The sequence below is a fragment of the Tarenaya hassleriana genome, unplaced genomic scaffold (assembly GCF_000463585.1).
Source record: "Tarenaya hassleriana unplaced genomic scaffold, ASM46358v1 Cleome5, whole genome shotgun sequence".
Taxonomy (NCBI): domain Eukaryota; kingdom Viridiplantae; phylum Streptophyta; class Magnoliopsida; order Brassicales; family Cleomaceae; genus Tarenaya; species Tarenaya hassleriana.
Genome location: NW_010967707.1, coordinates 876607 through 892989, shown reverse-complemented (window position 1 = coordinate 892989; position 16383 = coordinate 876607). Strand labels below are relative to the sequence as shown.

At 41.1% G+C, this 16383-nt stretch overlaps 3 protein-coding genes across 8 annotated transcripts; 2 read left to right on the top strand and 1 right to left on the bottom strand.

Annotated features, from left to right (window-relative positions):
• Nucleotides 1-2025: 2025 nt before the first annotated feature.
• Nucleotides 2026-7286, top strand: LOC104826050 (cellulose synthase A catalytic subunit 4 [UDP-forming]). Of its 2 annotated transcripts, XM_010558561.2 has the most exons (13): nucleotides 2028-2146; nucleotides 2301-2502; nucleotides 2604-2725; nucleotides 2801-2870; nucleotides 2977-3127; nucleotides 3212-3824; nucleotides 3905-4042; nucleotides 4126-4251; nucleotides 4342-4554; nucleotides 4673-5182; nucleotides 5301-5437; nucleotides 6047-6260; nucleotides 6562-7286. In XM_010558561.2, exons 1-13 carry the CDS (start codon nucleotides 2114-2116, stop codon nucleotides 7147-7149), a joined length of 3117 nt encoding a protein of 1038 aa, XP_010556863.1. In that variant the 5' UTR covers nucleotides 2028-2113; the 3' UTR covers nucleotides 7150-7286. The 2 variants fall into 2 exon arrangements, with proteins under 2 accessions (XP_010556864.1, XP_010556863.1); XM_010558562.2 differs by lacking the exon at nucleotides 6047-6260 and having other exon boundaries at nucleotides 2026-2146; nucleotides 5301-5651.
• A 41-nt stretch (nucleotides 7287-7327) lies between these two features.
• Nucleotides 7328-9506, bottom strand: LOC104826049 (DNA ligase 1-like). 2 transcript variants are annotated; one of them, XM_010558560.1, is made up of 4 exons: nucleotides 9232-9506; nucleotides 8886-8986; nucleotides 7839-8769; nucleotides 7328-7631 (listed from the first exon to the last, which is right to left on the bottom strand). In XM_010558560.1, the coding sequence occupies exons 1-4, from the start codon at nucleotides 9313-9315 to the stop codon at nucleotides 7566-7568; spliced, it is 1182 nt and encodes a 393-aa protein (XP_010556862.1). In that variant the 5' UTR covers nucleotides 9316-9506; the 3' UTR covers nucleotides 7328-7565. The 2 variants fall into 2 exon arrangements, with proteins under 2 accessions (XP_010556862.1, XP_010556861.1); XM_010558559.1 differs by having other exon boundaries at nucleotides 7767-8769; nucleotides 9232-9505.
• Nucleotides 9507-10115: 609 nt separating this feature from the next.
• LOC104826048 (phospholipid--sterol O-acyltransferase) lies at nucleotides 10116-15776 on the top strand. 4 transcript variants are annotated; one of them, XM_010558556.2, is made up of 17 exons: nucleotides 10116-10467; nucleotides 11021-11156; nucleotides 11270-11414; nucleotides 11492-11661; nucleotides 11770-11846; nucleotides 11978-12039; nucleotides 12163-12383; nucleotides 12481-12634; nucleotides 13016-13115; nucleotides 13330-13424; nucleotides 13893-13944; nucleotides 14095-14166; nucleotides 14481-14649; nucleotides 14838-14942; nucleotides 15030-15114; nucleotides 15238-15343; nucleotides 15446-15776. In XM_010558556.2, exons 1-16 carry the CDS (start codon nucleotides 10207-10209, stop codon nucleotides 15317-15319), a joined length of 1986 nt encoding a protein of 661 aa, XP_010556858.1. In that variant the 5' UTR covers nucleotides 10116-10206; the 3' UTR covers nucleotides 15320-15343; nucleotides 15446-15776. The 4 variants fall into 4 exon arrangements, with proteins under 4 accessions (XP_010556858.1, XP_010556857.1, XP_010556860.1 ...); XM_010558555.2 differs by having other exon boundaries at nucleotides 10117-10467; nucleotides 12460-12634; XM_010558558.2 differs by lacking the exon at nucleotides 11978-12039 and having other exon boundaries at nucleotides 10117-10467; nucleotides 12170-12383.
• The last annotated feature ends 607 nt before the right edge of the window (nucleotides 15777-16383 follow it).

Sequence of the window (16383 nt, the reverse complement as noted above, 5' to 3'; positions counted from 1 at the left end):
AGAGTGATAATTGTTTCTATAAAACCCAAAAATATTTAATGAGAATATGATATATAATTAGAAATTTGGTTAAATTCCAATTTTATAAAAACACATTCAGATTCTACTACCACGGCTTGTAAATTGTAATGAAGTTACGAGCCCTACTGATGACATGCCCATATTCTATATGCGTTACACCACTTGCCATTTTCTCATTAATGTGGATTTTGATGTAATAAAGAAGAAACATGATCAAAACACACACACATGACACATGCATATAATCTTAATAAATGAGCTCTATAATATGAAGAAAAAAAAAGGGTGTTTTGCATGATTTAACTCATACGTCAGCACAGCATCATCAGACGGTCCAAATATGATATGAGTGGAGAATCATAAATATAAGACTTTTTCTTCTTCTTTTTTTTTTTTACTGGTGCAAGATGCAATCTCAACGGCAATACACACACAAGAGCGAATCTTTTTTTTTCTTTGGGGGGATCATGTAGAAAAAGCAATGATAACGATTTAGATCCACTTAGAACATGTTTGCGGTATTTGGTTTCATCCAATCTTGGATAGTTAAACCGTTGAAACGAGATCCATATATAACATCTTTTATATGAATTTGAATTTGAAATTCGGAGATGAGACTATATTTTAGATCACAAGAATACTAGTTCATGATATTCAGTTATCTAAAAAAAAAAACATGTTTTTGGTTTAGGGTTTGTCCAATTGATTTGTTTGAAGTTGGTAGATGTAAAAAAGAAGATGAATAAAATGTGATGTGATATAAAAAAGAAAAGGTAAGATGGGGTTTGGTCTAAAGGCAACATTATTATATAAAAACCGTCCATGCCTAAACCTTAGATAATGACGTTTATACACGTAAGGGAAGACCGTTCTCTATCCATTTCATGCTCTCTTTTTTTTATGTTTGTAGAATTTCGTAAGAAACCCTAAAAGAAATGAACCCAAAAAAAAAAAAAAGAGAATCATATTACGAGTTACGTCACGTACAAGCAAAGTTCCGAGTAACGACAGTGACCGGTGATTAACAACAAAGCCAACATTCGGTTCACAAGAAATATCTTGAACCAGAACTGAGTTCCTTAATTATTTTTTTAGAAACTATTTTCGTCACACGTGTTTTGTTTTGGATCCTTTTTGTCTAAATGGGCTGGGCTTATTATAAAATGGTGGGGACTTTTCTTTGATTTTGGGCCTTCTGTAGATAAGGCTTTCTCTTGTTCTTTGTTACTCGTTGGTCATTTGAGCTTTCAATTTTTAGAAGAAAAAAAAATATACTCATTTTTATATATAAGATTTTGGTGCTATTCATCTCGATTTTTATTAAAAAAATAAATCATTTAAAAATGGGTTTCTTTGATTCATGCTGATTCAATTTTTTTAGAGAGATCATAATCATTTTTTTATATCGGATTTAATTCGGTTAAGATTATATTTTAATTGGTTTAATCATTAACCAAATTGACCACCCATACTTACCATTTTTTAGTTTCTACTAAATTGAATTCAAATTAAACCGAATTCAGATATGTAGAACTTTTTGAATGGGATGAGCTTCAGATTCAATGTTCATAATCCTTAAATCAAACCGAAATCACATGAGTACGGGTGGCGAAATCGTATACGGTTAGCGTATTGGGTTTTGATGTGCCATTAAACCAAGATTCAACGCGTTTATATCGGATTGGACATTAAATTCATCATTGAAAACAAATTATTTTTTTTATAATAATCTTCTTTTTAACACCAAATCTGGATTTATATTGATACTACTAACTGATATCTATTTTTTTTAGGCCTTAAAAAACAATATAACTTACAAGGCAAGTAAAAAGCTTGACCCTTTTCACTGTCTGTCTGCATCTGCCACCAAATCTTGCTGATTGCTGAAGCTTCTTGTGACACAAACCTCATAACCATCTCACCTTATGGTTTGGTGCAACCCTAGTTTTCCCCCGAAAATTTTATAATATTCAAACCCCATATCACATTTTCCCTTATATTATAACTTCGCATTTTCCTCTCTTCCTTCCATCAACCCACACTTGAATACACACACAGAGACACGAGCGTTTTGGCTTTTGCTCTCGTTGCCATGGAGCCAAACACCATGGCCACCTTTGACGAGGTAAACAAAAAATTTAAAAGTTTTAAACTTTTCTTCTGGGTTTTGTTCTGTATCTCATTTTTTCATCTGGGTTCGCGTAAGATCTCCAATTATGTCAATGAATGAACTGAAAACACGAACCCTCCTTATGGTGTTTTGTGTGGGCTGTATATAGCATCGTCCTGCAACTCGTCATTCCTTATCGTCGAAGATCTGCAGAGTGTGCGGCGATGAGCTCGGGACCCGCGAAAATGGCGAAGCCTTCGTCGCCTGCCACGTGTGCTCGTTCCCAGTTTGTAGGCCTTGTTACGAGTACGAGAGGAGTGATGGTAACCAGTGCTGTCCTCAGTGCAACACTCGCTACAAGCGCCACAGAGGTACAGTACAGAGGCTTTGTCAAGTTTTAATGTTTCGGTTTTAAACTGAAACATGCTATAGGCTATAGCCATTTTTAGCGTTCATGTTTTTGTTTCAAAAGGTTCTCCAAGAATTCCAGGAGATGAAGACGAGATCAACGGCGGGGATGATTCAGAAGATGAGTATCATCAGATCAAGAATCGCCGAGATGCCTCTGTCCACCAGAACTTTGCCTATGGATCGGTAATGATTTTGATGTTTCCACTTGGTTCATGAAATCTATTGATCCAGAAACTGATAGTTTTCTGATTCTTGCAGGAAAATGCAGATTACAGTAACAACCAGCAATGGCAGCCAAATGGCCAGGCCTTTTCTTCAGCTGGAAGTGGTATATACATATAACCCATGTTTCTCTATACGCATTGTTAGACATACGTACATGCATATATATATGCATACGTACACGGAAAGATTCATGGGTTTTGACTTGACAGTGGCGGGAAAAGAGTTTGATGCTGAGAAAGATGGATACACAAGCGCAGAGTGGAAGGAACGAGTCGAGAAATGGAAACAGAGGCAAGAAAAGAGAGGCTTGGTGACCAAAGAAGACAAATCAAACGATCAAGCCGAAGAAGACGACTACCTGTAAGAAACCCTTCTGTCTCTTTGTTCACTCAAACAAAAAATTCAAGAAAATATCTTGTGTGATAATCTGCTCTGTTTCTGCAGAGATGCTGAAGCAAGGCAACCGCTATGGCGAAAAGTCCCAATCTCATCGAGCAAAATCAGCCCTTACCGCATTGTGATCGTTGCCCGTCTCGTGATCCTCGCCTTCTTCTTCCGTTTCCGTATCCTAACCCCAGCATATGACGCGTATCCTCTCTGGCTTATCTCCGTCATCTGCGAGATCTGGTTCGCTCTCTCATGGATCCTCGATCAGTTCCCCAAATGGTTCCCGATCAATCGCGAAACCTACCTTGACCGCCTCTCCATGCGATTCGAGCGCGACGGCGAGGCGAACAAGCTCTTGCCGGTGGATGTGTTCGTCAGTACGGTGGATCCGCTGAAGGAGCCGCCTATAATCACGGCGAACACTGTTCTCTCGATCCTGGCCGTCGATTATCCGGTGGAGAAGGTCAGTTGCTATGTCTCGGACGATGGTGCTTCGATGCTTTTGTTCGATACCTTGTCGGAAACCGCAGAGTTTGCGAGGAGATGGGTTCCGTTCTGTAAGAAGTATAACGTCGAACCTAGGGCTCCCGAATTTTACTTCTCTGAGAAGATCGATTACTTGAAGGATAAGGTTCAGCCTACGTTTGTGAAGGATCGCAGAGCTATGAAGGTATACAGAGATGAATCCAGAAACACGAACTTAGATCAGAGATTCGACAGAGATAAATAAATCTTTTGGGTTGATCGCAGAGAGAATACGAAGAATTCAAGGTGAGGATCAATGCCTTGGTGGCGAAGGCTCAAAAGAAGCCAGAAGAAGGATGGGTTATGCAAGATGGAACTCCATGGCCAGGGAACAACACGCGTGATCATCCCGGCATGATTCAGGTTCTGGTTTTCATCCACAATTCCTCTGAAAATCGAAGATCCCACCTCTGGATCTTGACCGAAATCCTGGACATGTTTTGCAGGTTTATCTTGGTAAAGAAGGAGCGTTTGATGTAGACGGTAAAGAACTGCCTCGCCTCGTGTACGTTTCACGTGAGAAACGTCCTGGTTATGGCCACCACAAGAAAGCCGGCGCCATGAACGCTATGGTAAGCAGCAGCAATGAAACAATTTTTTACGTACTGGAAATTTACCAGAGAGATTTCAGACCGATGTTCTGATGATGATGTCTGGATCAGGTTCGGGTGTCTGCTGTGCTCACGAATGCTCCGTTTATGCTGAACTTGGACTGTGATCACTACATCAACAACAGCAAGGCCGTGAGAGAAGCTATGTGCTTTCTAATGGATCCACAGCTCGGGAAGAAGCTCTGCTATGTTCAGTTCCCTCAGAGATTCGATGGTATTGACCGCCACGACAGATATGCCAACAGAAACATCGTCTTCTTCGATGCAAGTGACATCTGGGAAAAAGCCCATCAAGATTCTACATTCTCAGACATATTTGTTTACACGATCTTCTTGAAACTGTGGCCAAGCCTCCATTAACAGGTTTTTTCTCTTCATACAGATAAACATGAGAGGCCTAGATGGGATTCAAGGTCCGGTGTATGTGGGAACTGGCTGCGTATTCAACAGGCAAGCATTGTATGGATACGACCCACCAGTGTCGGAGAAACGCCCGAAGATGACATGCGACTGCTGGCCGTCGTGGTGCTGCTGCTGCTGCGGTGGAAAACGCAAAAAGACCTCAGAGTCCAAGAAGAAAGGGCTCAAGAGCTTGTTCACGGGACTGAGGAAGAAGAAGAACACCATGAATTACACGAGAAAACGCTCCGGGCCTGTTTTCGATCTGGAGGAGATCGAAGAAGGGCTTGAGGGGTATGACGAGCATGAGAAATCCTCACTCATGTCTCAGAAGAACTTCGAGAAGAGATTTGGAATGTCGCCTGTGTTCATCGCATCGACCCTGGTGGAGAATGGAGGCTTGCCCGAGGGGACGAACACAAATTCACTGATCAAAGAAGCAATTCATGTGATCAGCTGTGGGTATGAGGAGAAGACAGAGTGGGGCAAAGAGGTTAATCCTTTATTCTGATCCTTATCCCAAAATACAACAACAATTTACCTTTACTCCAAAAGACATATGGATAGTCTGGTCATGATCTTTAATCTCAAACATTTCTTACCGTTCTCAGATCGGATGGATCTACGGATCGGTGACAGAGGACATCCTCACGGGGTTCAAGATGCACTGCAGGGGCTGGAAATCGGTGTACTGCATGCCGAAGAGACCGGCTTTCAAGGGTTCGGCTCCGATCAATCTGTCAGATAGGTTGCACCAGGTGTTGAGGTGGGCCCTCGGGTCAGTCGAGATCTTCCTGAGTCGCCACTGCCCGCTCTGGTACGCTTGGGGTGGCAAGCTCAAGACCCTTGAACGCCTCGCTTACATCAACACCATCGTCTACCCTTTCACTTCCATTCCTTTGCTCGCCTACTGCACTATTCCTGCGGTTTGCCTTCTCACTGGCAAGTTCATCATTCCTACGGTAAGTACATATTGCTTGCATGTTTATTTCACTTCAGATGACAGTGAGCATTTTTCAGTGAAAATGATCAAAGGGCCTTTAAATCAACCAATGGAATGTTCAAAAGATGAAACTTTGCGGAAAATAATGCCTAAAGTACGAAACTTTTTGTGATCTAGGCTTGCAAAATCCTGATTTTCATTCTGATTCTTGCTAATCCACAAAAATATCTTGTAACGGGACAAGCACACGCAATCTCTCTCTGACCCATTTCTTCATATTTCACAATCTAACCTCTCAAATCGCTCAATACCCATGGCAGATCAACAACCTGGCGAGCGTTTGGTTCCTGGCTCTGTTCCTCTCCATCATCGCCACGGCAGTGCTTGAGCTCCGGTGGAGTGGCGTGAGGATAGGTTGCACCAGGTGTTGAGGTGGGCCCTCGGGTCAGTCGAGATCTTCCTGAGTCGCCACTGCCCGCTCTGGTACGCTTGGGGTGGCAAGCTCAAGACCCTTGAACGCCTCGCTTACATCAACACCATCGTCTACCCTTTCACTTCCATTCCTTTGCTCGCCTACTGCACTATTCCTGCGGTTTGCCTTCTCACTGGCAAGTTCATCATTCCTACGGTAAGTACATATTGCTTGCATGTTTATTTCACTTCAGATGACAGTGAGCATTTTTCAGTGAAAATGATCAAAGGGCCTTTAAATCAACCAATGGAATGTTCAAAAGATGAAACTTTGCGGAAAATAATGCCTAAAGTACGAAACTTTTTGTGATCTAGGCTTGCAAAATCCTGATTTTCATTCTGATTCTTGCTAATCCACAAAAATATCTTGTAACGGGACAAGCACACGCAATCTCTCTCTGACCCATTTCTTCATATTTCACAATCTAACCTCTCAAATCGCTCAATACCCATGGCAGATCAACAACCTGGCGAGCGTTTGGTTCCTGGCTCTGTTCCTCTCCATCATCGCCACGGCAGTGCTTGAGCTCCGGTGGAGTGGCGTGACCATCCAAGACCTATGGAGAAACGAGCAATTCTGGGTCATCGGCGGCGTCTCCGCCCACCTCTTCGCCGTCTTTCAGGGTCTCCTCAAAGTCCTTGCCGGCGTCGATACCAACTTCACCGTCACCGCCAAAGCCGCCGCCGACGAATCCGACGAGTTCGGAGACCTTTACCTCTTCAAATGGACAACCCTCCTAATCCCTCCGACAACACTCATCATCCTCAACATGGTCGGAGTCGTCGCCGGAATCTCCGACGCGATCAACAACGGGTACGGGTCATGGGGTCCTCTGTTCGGGAAACTGTTCTTCGCGTTCTGGGTCATCGTTCATCTTTACCCGTTCCTCAAGGGTCTGATGGGTCGGCAGAATCGGACGCCGACGATCGTTGTGCTCTGGTCGATTCTTCTGGCTTCGATTTTCTCGCTCGTTTGGGTTCGAATCGACCCGTTCTTGCCCAAGCAGACTGGTCCGCTGTTGAAGCAGTGTGGGGTCGAGTGCTAGATCAGCTTTTAAGGTGTGTTTTGTCGGCTCGCTGTTACGAATCGTCTGTCTTTCCTTGGCATTCTACTCTTTGGTCACGGTTTTGACCGGTTTAGGGTTTCGATCTAAGGGTTTGTAATAAACTTTTCAATCCGTATGACAGCGTGGTTGGTATTCACAAAAAACTGCACAGGCTCTATAAAGAAAACCAGAAGAATGCTACATATAACATGACTGCTATACGAGATACAATAGTATTCAGTGTCAAACAACACAAACAGAAGGAATATATTGCAGTGAGAAACAGACGAACACAACCATGAGAAATCTCACAAGGCAATAATATAATAAAAGAATGATTCTTTGCATAGTACTAATCTAACAGATATCGTTGGAGTGATTCGTGTGAGTAAGCCATTATAGATTTGTCCTCCTCCTCAGCTGTTCAAGCCTCTCTCCAATCTTGCCTCAAATGGCGTCGAATGCCGATTCAATCTCTTATCCTGCATTTCCAAAAAGACATGTAAATAAGAAACAGAACGATTTCAGTTGAACGATAAGAAACGAAGAAACAACTCGTGTAGAGAACTCCATTAATGCAGCAGAAGTGTGATTGAATGAGTGTAGTTCATTCACACCTCTCTGTACTTGCTGCTTGTGGTTGGCATTCCTTTGAATGAAGAGGCAGAGCTATGATCCTTTCCACTTACTGAGTGATCCCAGCAACTTCCGACTGAACCGATAATAGGCGTCTCATCAGGGCTTTTGCTTGGCGATTTCCTTGGTGACGAAAAAGCTGAGAACTTTTTTATTTCCTCTGCTGTCAATGCGCCCGGTATAGGCCTTTCATCGTGGTTATTAATCGGTGTTGAGTTGCAGGAGTTGGTTTTCTCTGGAGTTGTCTCTGACGAAGATAACCAAGTTGAAAGACTGGCATCAACGGCAAATTCTTGGTTCTTTGTTTTCTTGGGTTCATCTCTGGGTTTCGGCTTGAAGCTGAATGGTGATGATTCATCAAGCCGGGGTTCTGTGCTGAAGGCGGAGATGATGTTAAGGTTCTCTTTTTGAGGTTCTCTCGGTATTACTCTCCCTTTAGATTTCACAGCTTTCCACTGAGTGAGATTTTCAACTGGGTTCAATACGGGGTGGACATAGCCACTTCTGTCTCTGGCACTTGCATTCGACCCTCTCGGCTCCGCTTCTATCTCCTCCATTTCCAAACCGTTTTCTGCAATCTTCTCCGCATAAACTTCCTTGGCCTGGTTCGGTAACTTACTCTCGTAATAGCCACCACCATCGCTATAATAATCTTCATCAAACAATCCGTCTTCATCGTCAATATCGTCTAGATCGCTCTCATCACATTCTATTCCATCCTCTTCGTCATCACTCTCTCTGCAATTCTGGTATCGGTGTTTTGGAGGGAAGGTCCCTGACGAGTTCGATGTGATTGAGCTGTTCTCGGATGGAGATTGAATCTGGCTTGACTTCACAGGTTTCTCCTCTGGTCTGATCTCTTCTTTATCTTTTGGAAATTCAACAGATTCATCCGGTAAAATATGTTCATAGGTTTTGATATTCGAGTCAAAAGTTACTTTCTTCCGGGTAGGGCTCCGATTGCATCTCTCTTCAACTTTTTCACTGCATTAAACCACAAGTAACAAGAAGTCATAAATCAGTCAGCCAAACGAAGCTTGAGACATGATTTCAGGGACAAGTACAAAATCTATGATTTTTCTGAAAGATAAAACACCCACTAGAGATCAGGGTTTTGATTTTCGGACACTTTGGAGATTTCCTCAACCATTGGAACCTCAGCCTTCAGATGATCATTCTTCGAAGATCCTTCAGAGATTCTCTGTAAAAGAACAAGATTGCATCAGGTCAAACAGGAACTGGTTAGCAACTGAGATCGTCGCACAAGCTAGACCAACTTAAACAACTCAACATCTCAAGCTGAAGTTTTGAACTTCCTAACCTAATCATAACGATTTCAAGTCTCGAACTGATTGAAACCAACACACAAGAGTTGAAAAAGAAAATCCCACTACAACGAAGAGCGAAACCACAACATTCGCGGGTTCATTTTCTCGGAAAACTTACGTTTCCTCGAGGCTGAACATGTTCCCTGCGTCTCTGACGCCGGTGATTCTTCGAAGCACCGAAGCAACCAAGAAAGCACCCCATTCTCCGAAAATTCAAGCCCCACCTTGATAAAATTCTTCGAGGAGTTTTCAGATTCTCGATCAAACCTCAAAAGATCGTCATGGGTTTATGGAGAGAGAGATGAGCGGGGTGTAGGGTCTCCATATCTGATACTGATTGGAATGGAAATAGAGGGAAAAGCTTACCGGTGGTGGAATGTGGATTTGGGATTTAGGGTTTTTAATTGTTTCTTTTTTTTTTCAAAATTTTGGGGGGAAAAGTAGGTGACCGTTACGGGCGTGATCAACCAATCAGGGCCGTATTGGACCGTTGCTCCATCTCGTGGTCGGGCCCTCTGGGCCACAAACTATTATTAAAAATATTTTAATATTTTAAGCAATTTCTTATATTTAAAATTTACTCAACCCTTACCCGACCCGATTCGTAGACATGACATCTACTGTACGCAGAAATGGACTCCAATGACTAACGTATATACACTTTCCATGGTTTCTATTCTAGCCTATAAACTCACATATAATATGGTTACAAAAATTCGAAATTAGGATGGAAAGTTTGATGTTTTCAGAGTCGTACATGATCTTTTTAACTGCGGACGTGTAACCCAACATATTTCGTATCTAATAAAAGGGCCCATTAAAGTTGAAGAAAGAAGTTGGGCCCATTATATTGTTGGGCTTGGCAGAAATTTACGAACTGTTAAAGCCCATAAAGTAACTTTTTTTCTGTGCCAGATCGCAGGGGCATAATTGTAAAACAAAGAACCTTCCAAAAAAATTCAACTTCTCCCAACTGTTGGTCATAATAATACCAAAGATCCGCGAATGCGAACACTCCCTCCCTTCGTCGCTTACTTTTCCTCCCTCCATCTCTCTTTCTAAAATTCCTCTCTCTACGGCCTCCTGCGATGATATGAGACCACGCACACGAACGATGGGAGCGGATTCGCATTTGGTAATCGTTTCCGTCGCCGTCATCTCCCTCCTCTTGATCCTCTCCGGCAGAGCTGCGGCGGAGGACGGCGGCGAGTTCGGTGGTGACTACTCGAAGGTGTCGGGGATCATCATCCCGGGGTTCGCTTCGACGCAGCTGCGTGCCTGGTCGATTCTCGATTGTCCGTACACTCCCCTGGACTTCAATCCACTCGACCTCGTTTGGCTTGACAGCACTAAGGTTCGTGATCTTTCTTTGCTGTACGTTTTCTGCTTCTTCTTCCGTCGATTGAGCTATTGCTCGATGAACTTGAAGCGGCGTAAGAATGTACGAGATCTCGAATGGATTCAGCGAGTTGTTGTTGATACCAGTATGTATGTGATGTTAACGTCGTCATGTTCAGGATTCATGATATAAAATCGAAGCAACGTAAACGGATTAGTATGCAAGAAATTTTTCTTCAAATTTTTTGGATTATAATTTGCACGCAGTGAATTTTGATATAATTGACTGAATGAACCTGATTACATTTGTATTTTGAATTTGAGTTTCGACTAGATCTATAAGGTTTTAGGGCGTAGATGTTCTTCATTGCCACACAGTAAGCGCAATGCTCTATAGTAATTGAACTATCTCCTATTTGACTGTGGTTTGAATTGTTTGATTGTTAGTGTTTGGGATATTAGTATGTGCACTTGGACGAATAACTTCAAGATTTTGGCTTATTCATTGCTATTCCCTTAGGATGAAAAGTGATGCTTGATTATCGATAAACTTGATGGATGCGCTGCAGGTTATTTCTGCTGTCAACTGCTGGTTTAAGTGCATGGTTTTAGATCCTTACAATCAAACAGACCATCCTGAGTGTAGGTCTCGGCCTGACAGCGGCCTTTCAGCTATCACGGAGTTGGATCCAGGTTATATAACAGGTAGTCTAATTTTTTTTTCTTTCTTTGAAGTTGTTTAGTGTTAGTTATAAAGTTATGTTTTCGCTCATTTTTGTGATGGTATGGTGGTTAAGTGATCTTGTTTTGAACTTTAGGCCCTCTTTCTTCCGTCTGGAAAGAATGGGTTAAGTGGTGCATCGAGTTCGGCGTGGAGGCTAACGCAATTGTTGCTGTTCCATATGATTGGAGATTGTCACCTTCAAAACTCGAAGAGCGAGACCTTTACTTTCACAAGCTCAAGTTAGTGTTCATCCTAATAATCTCTAGTGTTTCTGTGCTAAAGTGTAGAATGAAGTTTTCTTCTCTTTTTTCTGCAGGATGACCTTTGAAACTGCTCTGAAACTCCGTGGTGGCCCTTCCATAGTTTTTGCCCATTCTATGGGGAATAATGTGTTCCGATACTTTCTGGAGTGGTTGAGGCTAGAAATTGCACCAAAACACTACATGGAGTGGCTAGATCAGCATATCCATGCTTATTTCGCTGTTGGTAAGGGCTGATTTCTGTTAAGTTACTATTTTCTTTACTGGCTAGGAAATGTAGAGCAATGTGTGTCCTAACTCTGTTAGCCCGACACCTTCCTTCCTGTTGGTTTAGGAGCTCCTCTTCTGGGTTCAGTTGAGGCAGTCAAAGCTACTCTTTCTGGAGTAACTTTCGGCCTTCCTGTATCTGAGGTTATCTCTGACTTCCATTTTGCATTAGCACTTTAAGCACATCAAAGCTGCAAAGCTCAATATGGATTTGTAGATTTTAAATCGGTTAGTCATCAAACAGCATATTTGATTTTGGGTAATATGTGTGCCAGCTGCTTTGTCTTAGTCAACATAATTGCATCACATATGCAGATAGTCTTTTCCGTTTACTGAGGTAGATTTCGACAGTTCAGAAGAAAGTTTCATTTTGTTATCTTGCATTCTGCAGGCTGTGATTTAGAAAGTCATGTTCTATACTGATTATTGACATGTTCTTCTTATGTTTTTGATTGGCAAGGCTTCAGGGGACAGCTAGGTTGTTATTCAATTCATTTGCTTCTTCACTATGGCTTATGCCATTTTCAAAAAACTGTGAGGCTGAAAACACGTTCTGGAAGCATATCTCTGGTGGTATACAGAAAGATAAGCATATGTACCACTGTGATGAAGAGGAATATCAATCAAACTATTCTGGATGGCCCACAAACATAATCAACATCGAAGTTCCTTCTACCAATGGTTAGGCTTTGCATATGCTTTTGGAACTGGTTCATTCTCATCATTTTTGGTTTATCAACTACCATAAGTGTTTCAGGTTTCGATGCATATCCGTCAGTTACAGAAACAGCTGAAACTAACTTGACCAGCTTGGAATGTGCTCTTCCTACTCAATTGTCTTTCACTGCTCGTGAAATAGCAGATGGGACTCTTTTCAAAGCAATCGAAGACTATGATCCAGATAGCAAGAGGATCTTATATCAGTTAAAGAAGTAAGCAACTGCTCCATAGCAGGCATTATTGCTTCTCATGCTCTGGAGTCCTTGTGAATGTTGCACATTAGATTGCTTGTGTAAATCATTATTTCAATTGGGCATATATTTCTGTCTTAAATGTAAGAGAACATAGCTTTCATCAAGCTTCTCTTTGACTTGCATCAATGATGTTATTTCATTAAATTCAAAGGTTGAATCCTGCATGTTGTCTGTGGTATCAAATGCAAAATAGGTAATTTGTGTAGGTACTTTGTGGGTATGGATTTTATGTGGAACATCTACGCTGTTTAAAAATTTTGTGAGTCTGTGCATTGGGCTTGATCTTTGTCAATCTTAACTGGGAAAAGGGGACTAATTCCTCTGTATTGTACTTTACAGGTTATATCATGATGATCCTGTTATGAATCCTCTGACTCCGTGGGAAAGACCTCCTATCAAAAATGTATTTTGCATTTATGGAGTTGATTCAAAGACAGAGGTACAGTTGAATTCTCTAAGTGACACTAGACTTCAATTTATGCTGTTATATTCGATGTTATATAGTAAGTGTGGAGTTTCGGGATGACTTGCTTGGTTTATATTGTGTTTTCTTTTCTTGGTTTACATTTGTGTTTTATTCCCCGAGCTAGGAATTTTTATTATAGCATATGCTTGTAAGCATGAACGACGTTAAATATCTGAGTTGCTGACAGGTTGGATATTACTTTGCTCCAAGTGGCAAGCCGTATCCTGATAATTGGATCATCACGGATATCATTTATGAAACTGAAGGTTCTCTGGTGTCAAGGTTTGTTGGCAAGCGTTTTCATGGTCTGTTGGTTTCCAGTTCTGAATTGAATTGTTTGTGTAGTTATATGCCAAAATATTTTCAGTGATGTTCAAATGCCAGAACCCAGAAATCCAATTCGAGAAGCAAGGCTTTCTGTAGCAGTCTAGTACATATATTTCTTGAACCTGGCTAGCTAGCATCTCATGTATGCAATCAAGTTCATGGATTACTAGAACTTCACTGTTGGTATTACCATTCCTTGTTAAAACTCATCGGAGTTGAGATGCTAAAAGTAAAAAGGATTATGAACCTTTCACGCAAAATATGATTTGAAGCAAAATTAACAGACTAATTAAAAATCAGTCTTGTTCTGATTTATTTATTTGGAGTCATACCCTTTGTTTGTTTTTTTGTTCGTTTTTTCTTAAGACACGCTAGTTAGTGACATTTGACCTCTCTCATTTGTTTACACTGCAATATGTGCAGGTCCGGAATTGTGGTTGATGGAAAAGCAGGACCTATAAGTGGGGATGAAACGGTATGCTCATAATATAGACATATAGTAGTGTCACACAAGCTATTGCAAGCCATATGATATTTGCTTCAAGTTCTAGAATACTGCCAATCATACATTACAAAGTCCATGCACTCTGTAATTTTTTCAAATATTGGATTTTATCCCTTATAGGTACCCTATCACTCACTCTCTTGGTGCAAGAATTGGCTTGGACCTAAAGTAAATATTACGAGGGCACCCCAGGTACTCTCCTTTTCTGATTCTCACCTGAATAGCTTAAGTGTCTTGTGATCTTTTCTTTTTTCTATAATCGTAATGTGTGCCTATTGCTATTATATTTTGTCCACAAAGATCAATCCCGTAATTAACTTTTCTGGCTGCATGCATTTCTTTAAGTATTTCTGGGTATCAGAAATATTATATGACTCGTTGTTTCTTTTTCAATAAACTGCCTCAAAAGATGGCTGTATTTTTTCAACATCTTAAATCTCCAACCTCAAAGGAAAAGAAGAGCACAGATGTGTGGAAGCTAAATAGGTTCTGTTGACACAATACAGGCAGAACATGATGGAAACGATGTACAGGTGGAGCTGAATGTTGAACATCAACGTGGAGAAGACATTGTTCCTAACATGACAAGAGCACCAAGGGTCAAGTACATAACATTCTACGAAGACTCTGAAAGCACTCAAGGAAAGAGGACTGCAGTTTGGGAACTCGATAAAGGTTGGTAATATGTCCTTGCATTGCACTTTCAGAAATTTGCAGCAGATATCTGATCGGCAGTGAAATTCTGTGTCGTCTAATGCTTTTGCACACCGATGTTCATTACGTTCTTTGTGGTATTTTTAATCCGTGAAGTGATTATCCAGGCAGTTTCCTTGGTTTTGACTATATTTTTTTTTCGTATACAGCAAACCACAGGAATATTGTTAGGTCACCAGTTCTGATGCGAGAGTTATGGCTCCAGATGTGGCATGACATTCAACCTGGTGCTAAGACAAAATTTGTCACCAAAGGTAAAAAGTTCTTTTGATTCCGTTATATCATATACTGGTAAGCATTCTTCTGTTTCTTTGCCTTAACCATAAAATACCATGCCACAGCCAAGCGTGGACCTCTAAGAGATGCAGACTGCTACTGGGATTACGGAAAAGCCCGGTGTGCTTGGCAAGAGTACTGTGAATACAGGTCCACTTTTCTCGCATATGAAAAAAAAATTCCCTTTTCCAACCAAATTCTCTAATACACTAAAACATCCCTAAACATTCTTACAAAAGTAACCACTAATTTGATTCATAAAAATAAATGCAGATATAGTTTCGGCGATGTTCACTTGGGACAAAGTTGTAGATTGAGGAACACATCTGCTGATGCCCTGCTGCAGTACGCGTAGGTTGAAATGACGGTAGTCATTCGGGTCAGTAGTCCAATTTCTGACAAAACTTGAACTGATAATACCAAGTTATCGTTCGTTTTTGCATTGAACTCGGTGTCTTCAAATTTGTTGTTGGTTCCGCAGGACCCATACACCTCATCGTTGTCTCTCCCCGGAGTAGAGGGTCTTATTGACATGGAATTCTTTTGGCTTCGCCACAGATTTTTTTTTTTTTGTGGTTTACCTCTATAACTCAATGAACTCATGCAGATTTCGGCGGGAACTGTACATAGACAATCTAAGCTTCACGCTCTAGAAAAAGGTAAACATTCTATGTCCTTTGTTTCCTCTTTCAAAGCACAGTATGTGGCTTATAACTAGGTGAAGCATCATGACTGTACACTAACGGTTGATGCCCACTGTAATAATCTTTGAGGATCTGAAGTTTTTTTTTTTTGAAACCTAGACTTCTTAAGACGCTCTCTTAGGCCTGGAATATGTGCATTGTCTTTGTTACACTAATCCCCATAGGTTCCTCGAAGTTACAAATTTTATTAGACCGCCTATAAGAAGTAAAAAGAGCCAATGTCATTTGTTAGAGACTAGAGAGGTCCCAAAAAAAAATTGTTGGTGCGCATCTTCTTGCCCTGATGGGGACTGGTGACGGAATTCTGTTTCTGGTTGATTGTGCGAAGATTAATGGTCGGTTCAGTAGAGGGGTTGTGGTGTTTATTTAAGATTGCATGATAAAAAATAAACGCAATTGTTCTGTCGCCTTTGCATTGACTAGACCAAAATTATACGTGTAAAAAGAATATTTTATTCATGCCATCAAGGAACCCGTCTATTTTGTACGTCTATTTATTTTATATATATATATATATATATAATATTTTCTTTGACTTCCTAATTCTTTTTTATTGGCGCCTGTACCCACGTGTTTCTCGGGTTTGCGATTAGTGTTGCCAAGAGTCTATGATTTTGTTATGTGCATTACATGTTTATCTCGATGATTCGTCATAAGATCTTATTGATGAATTTATTTCCATGTTTATTTCGATAATGCGTGCAGTTAGTTTTAT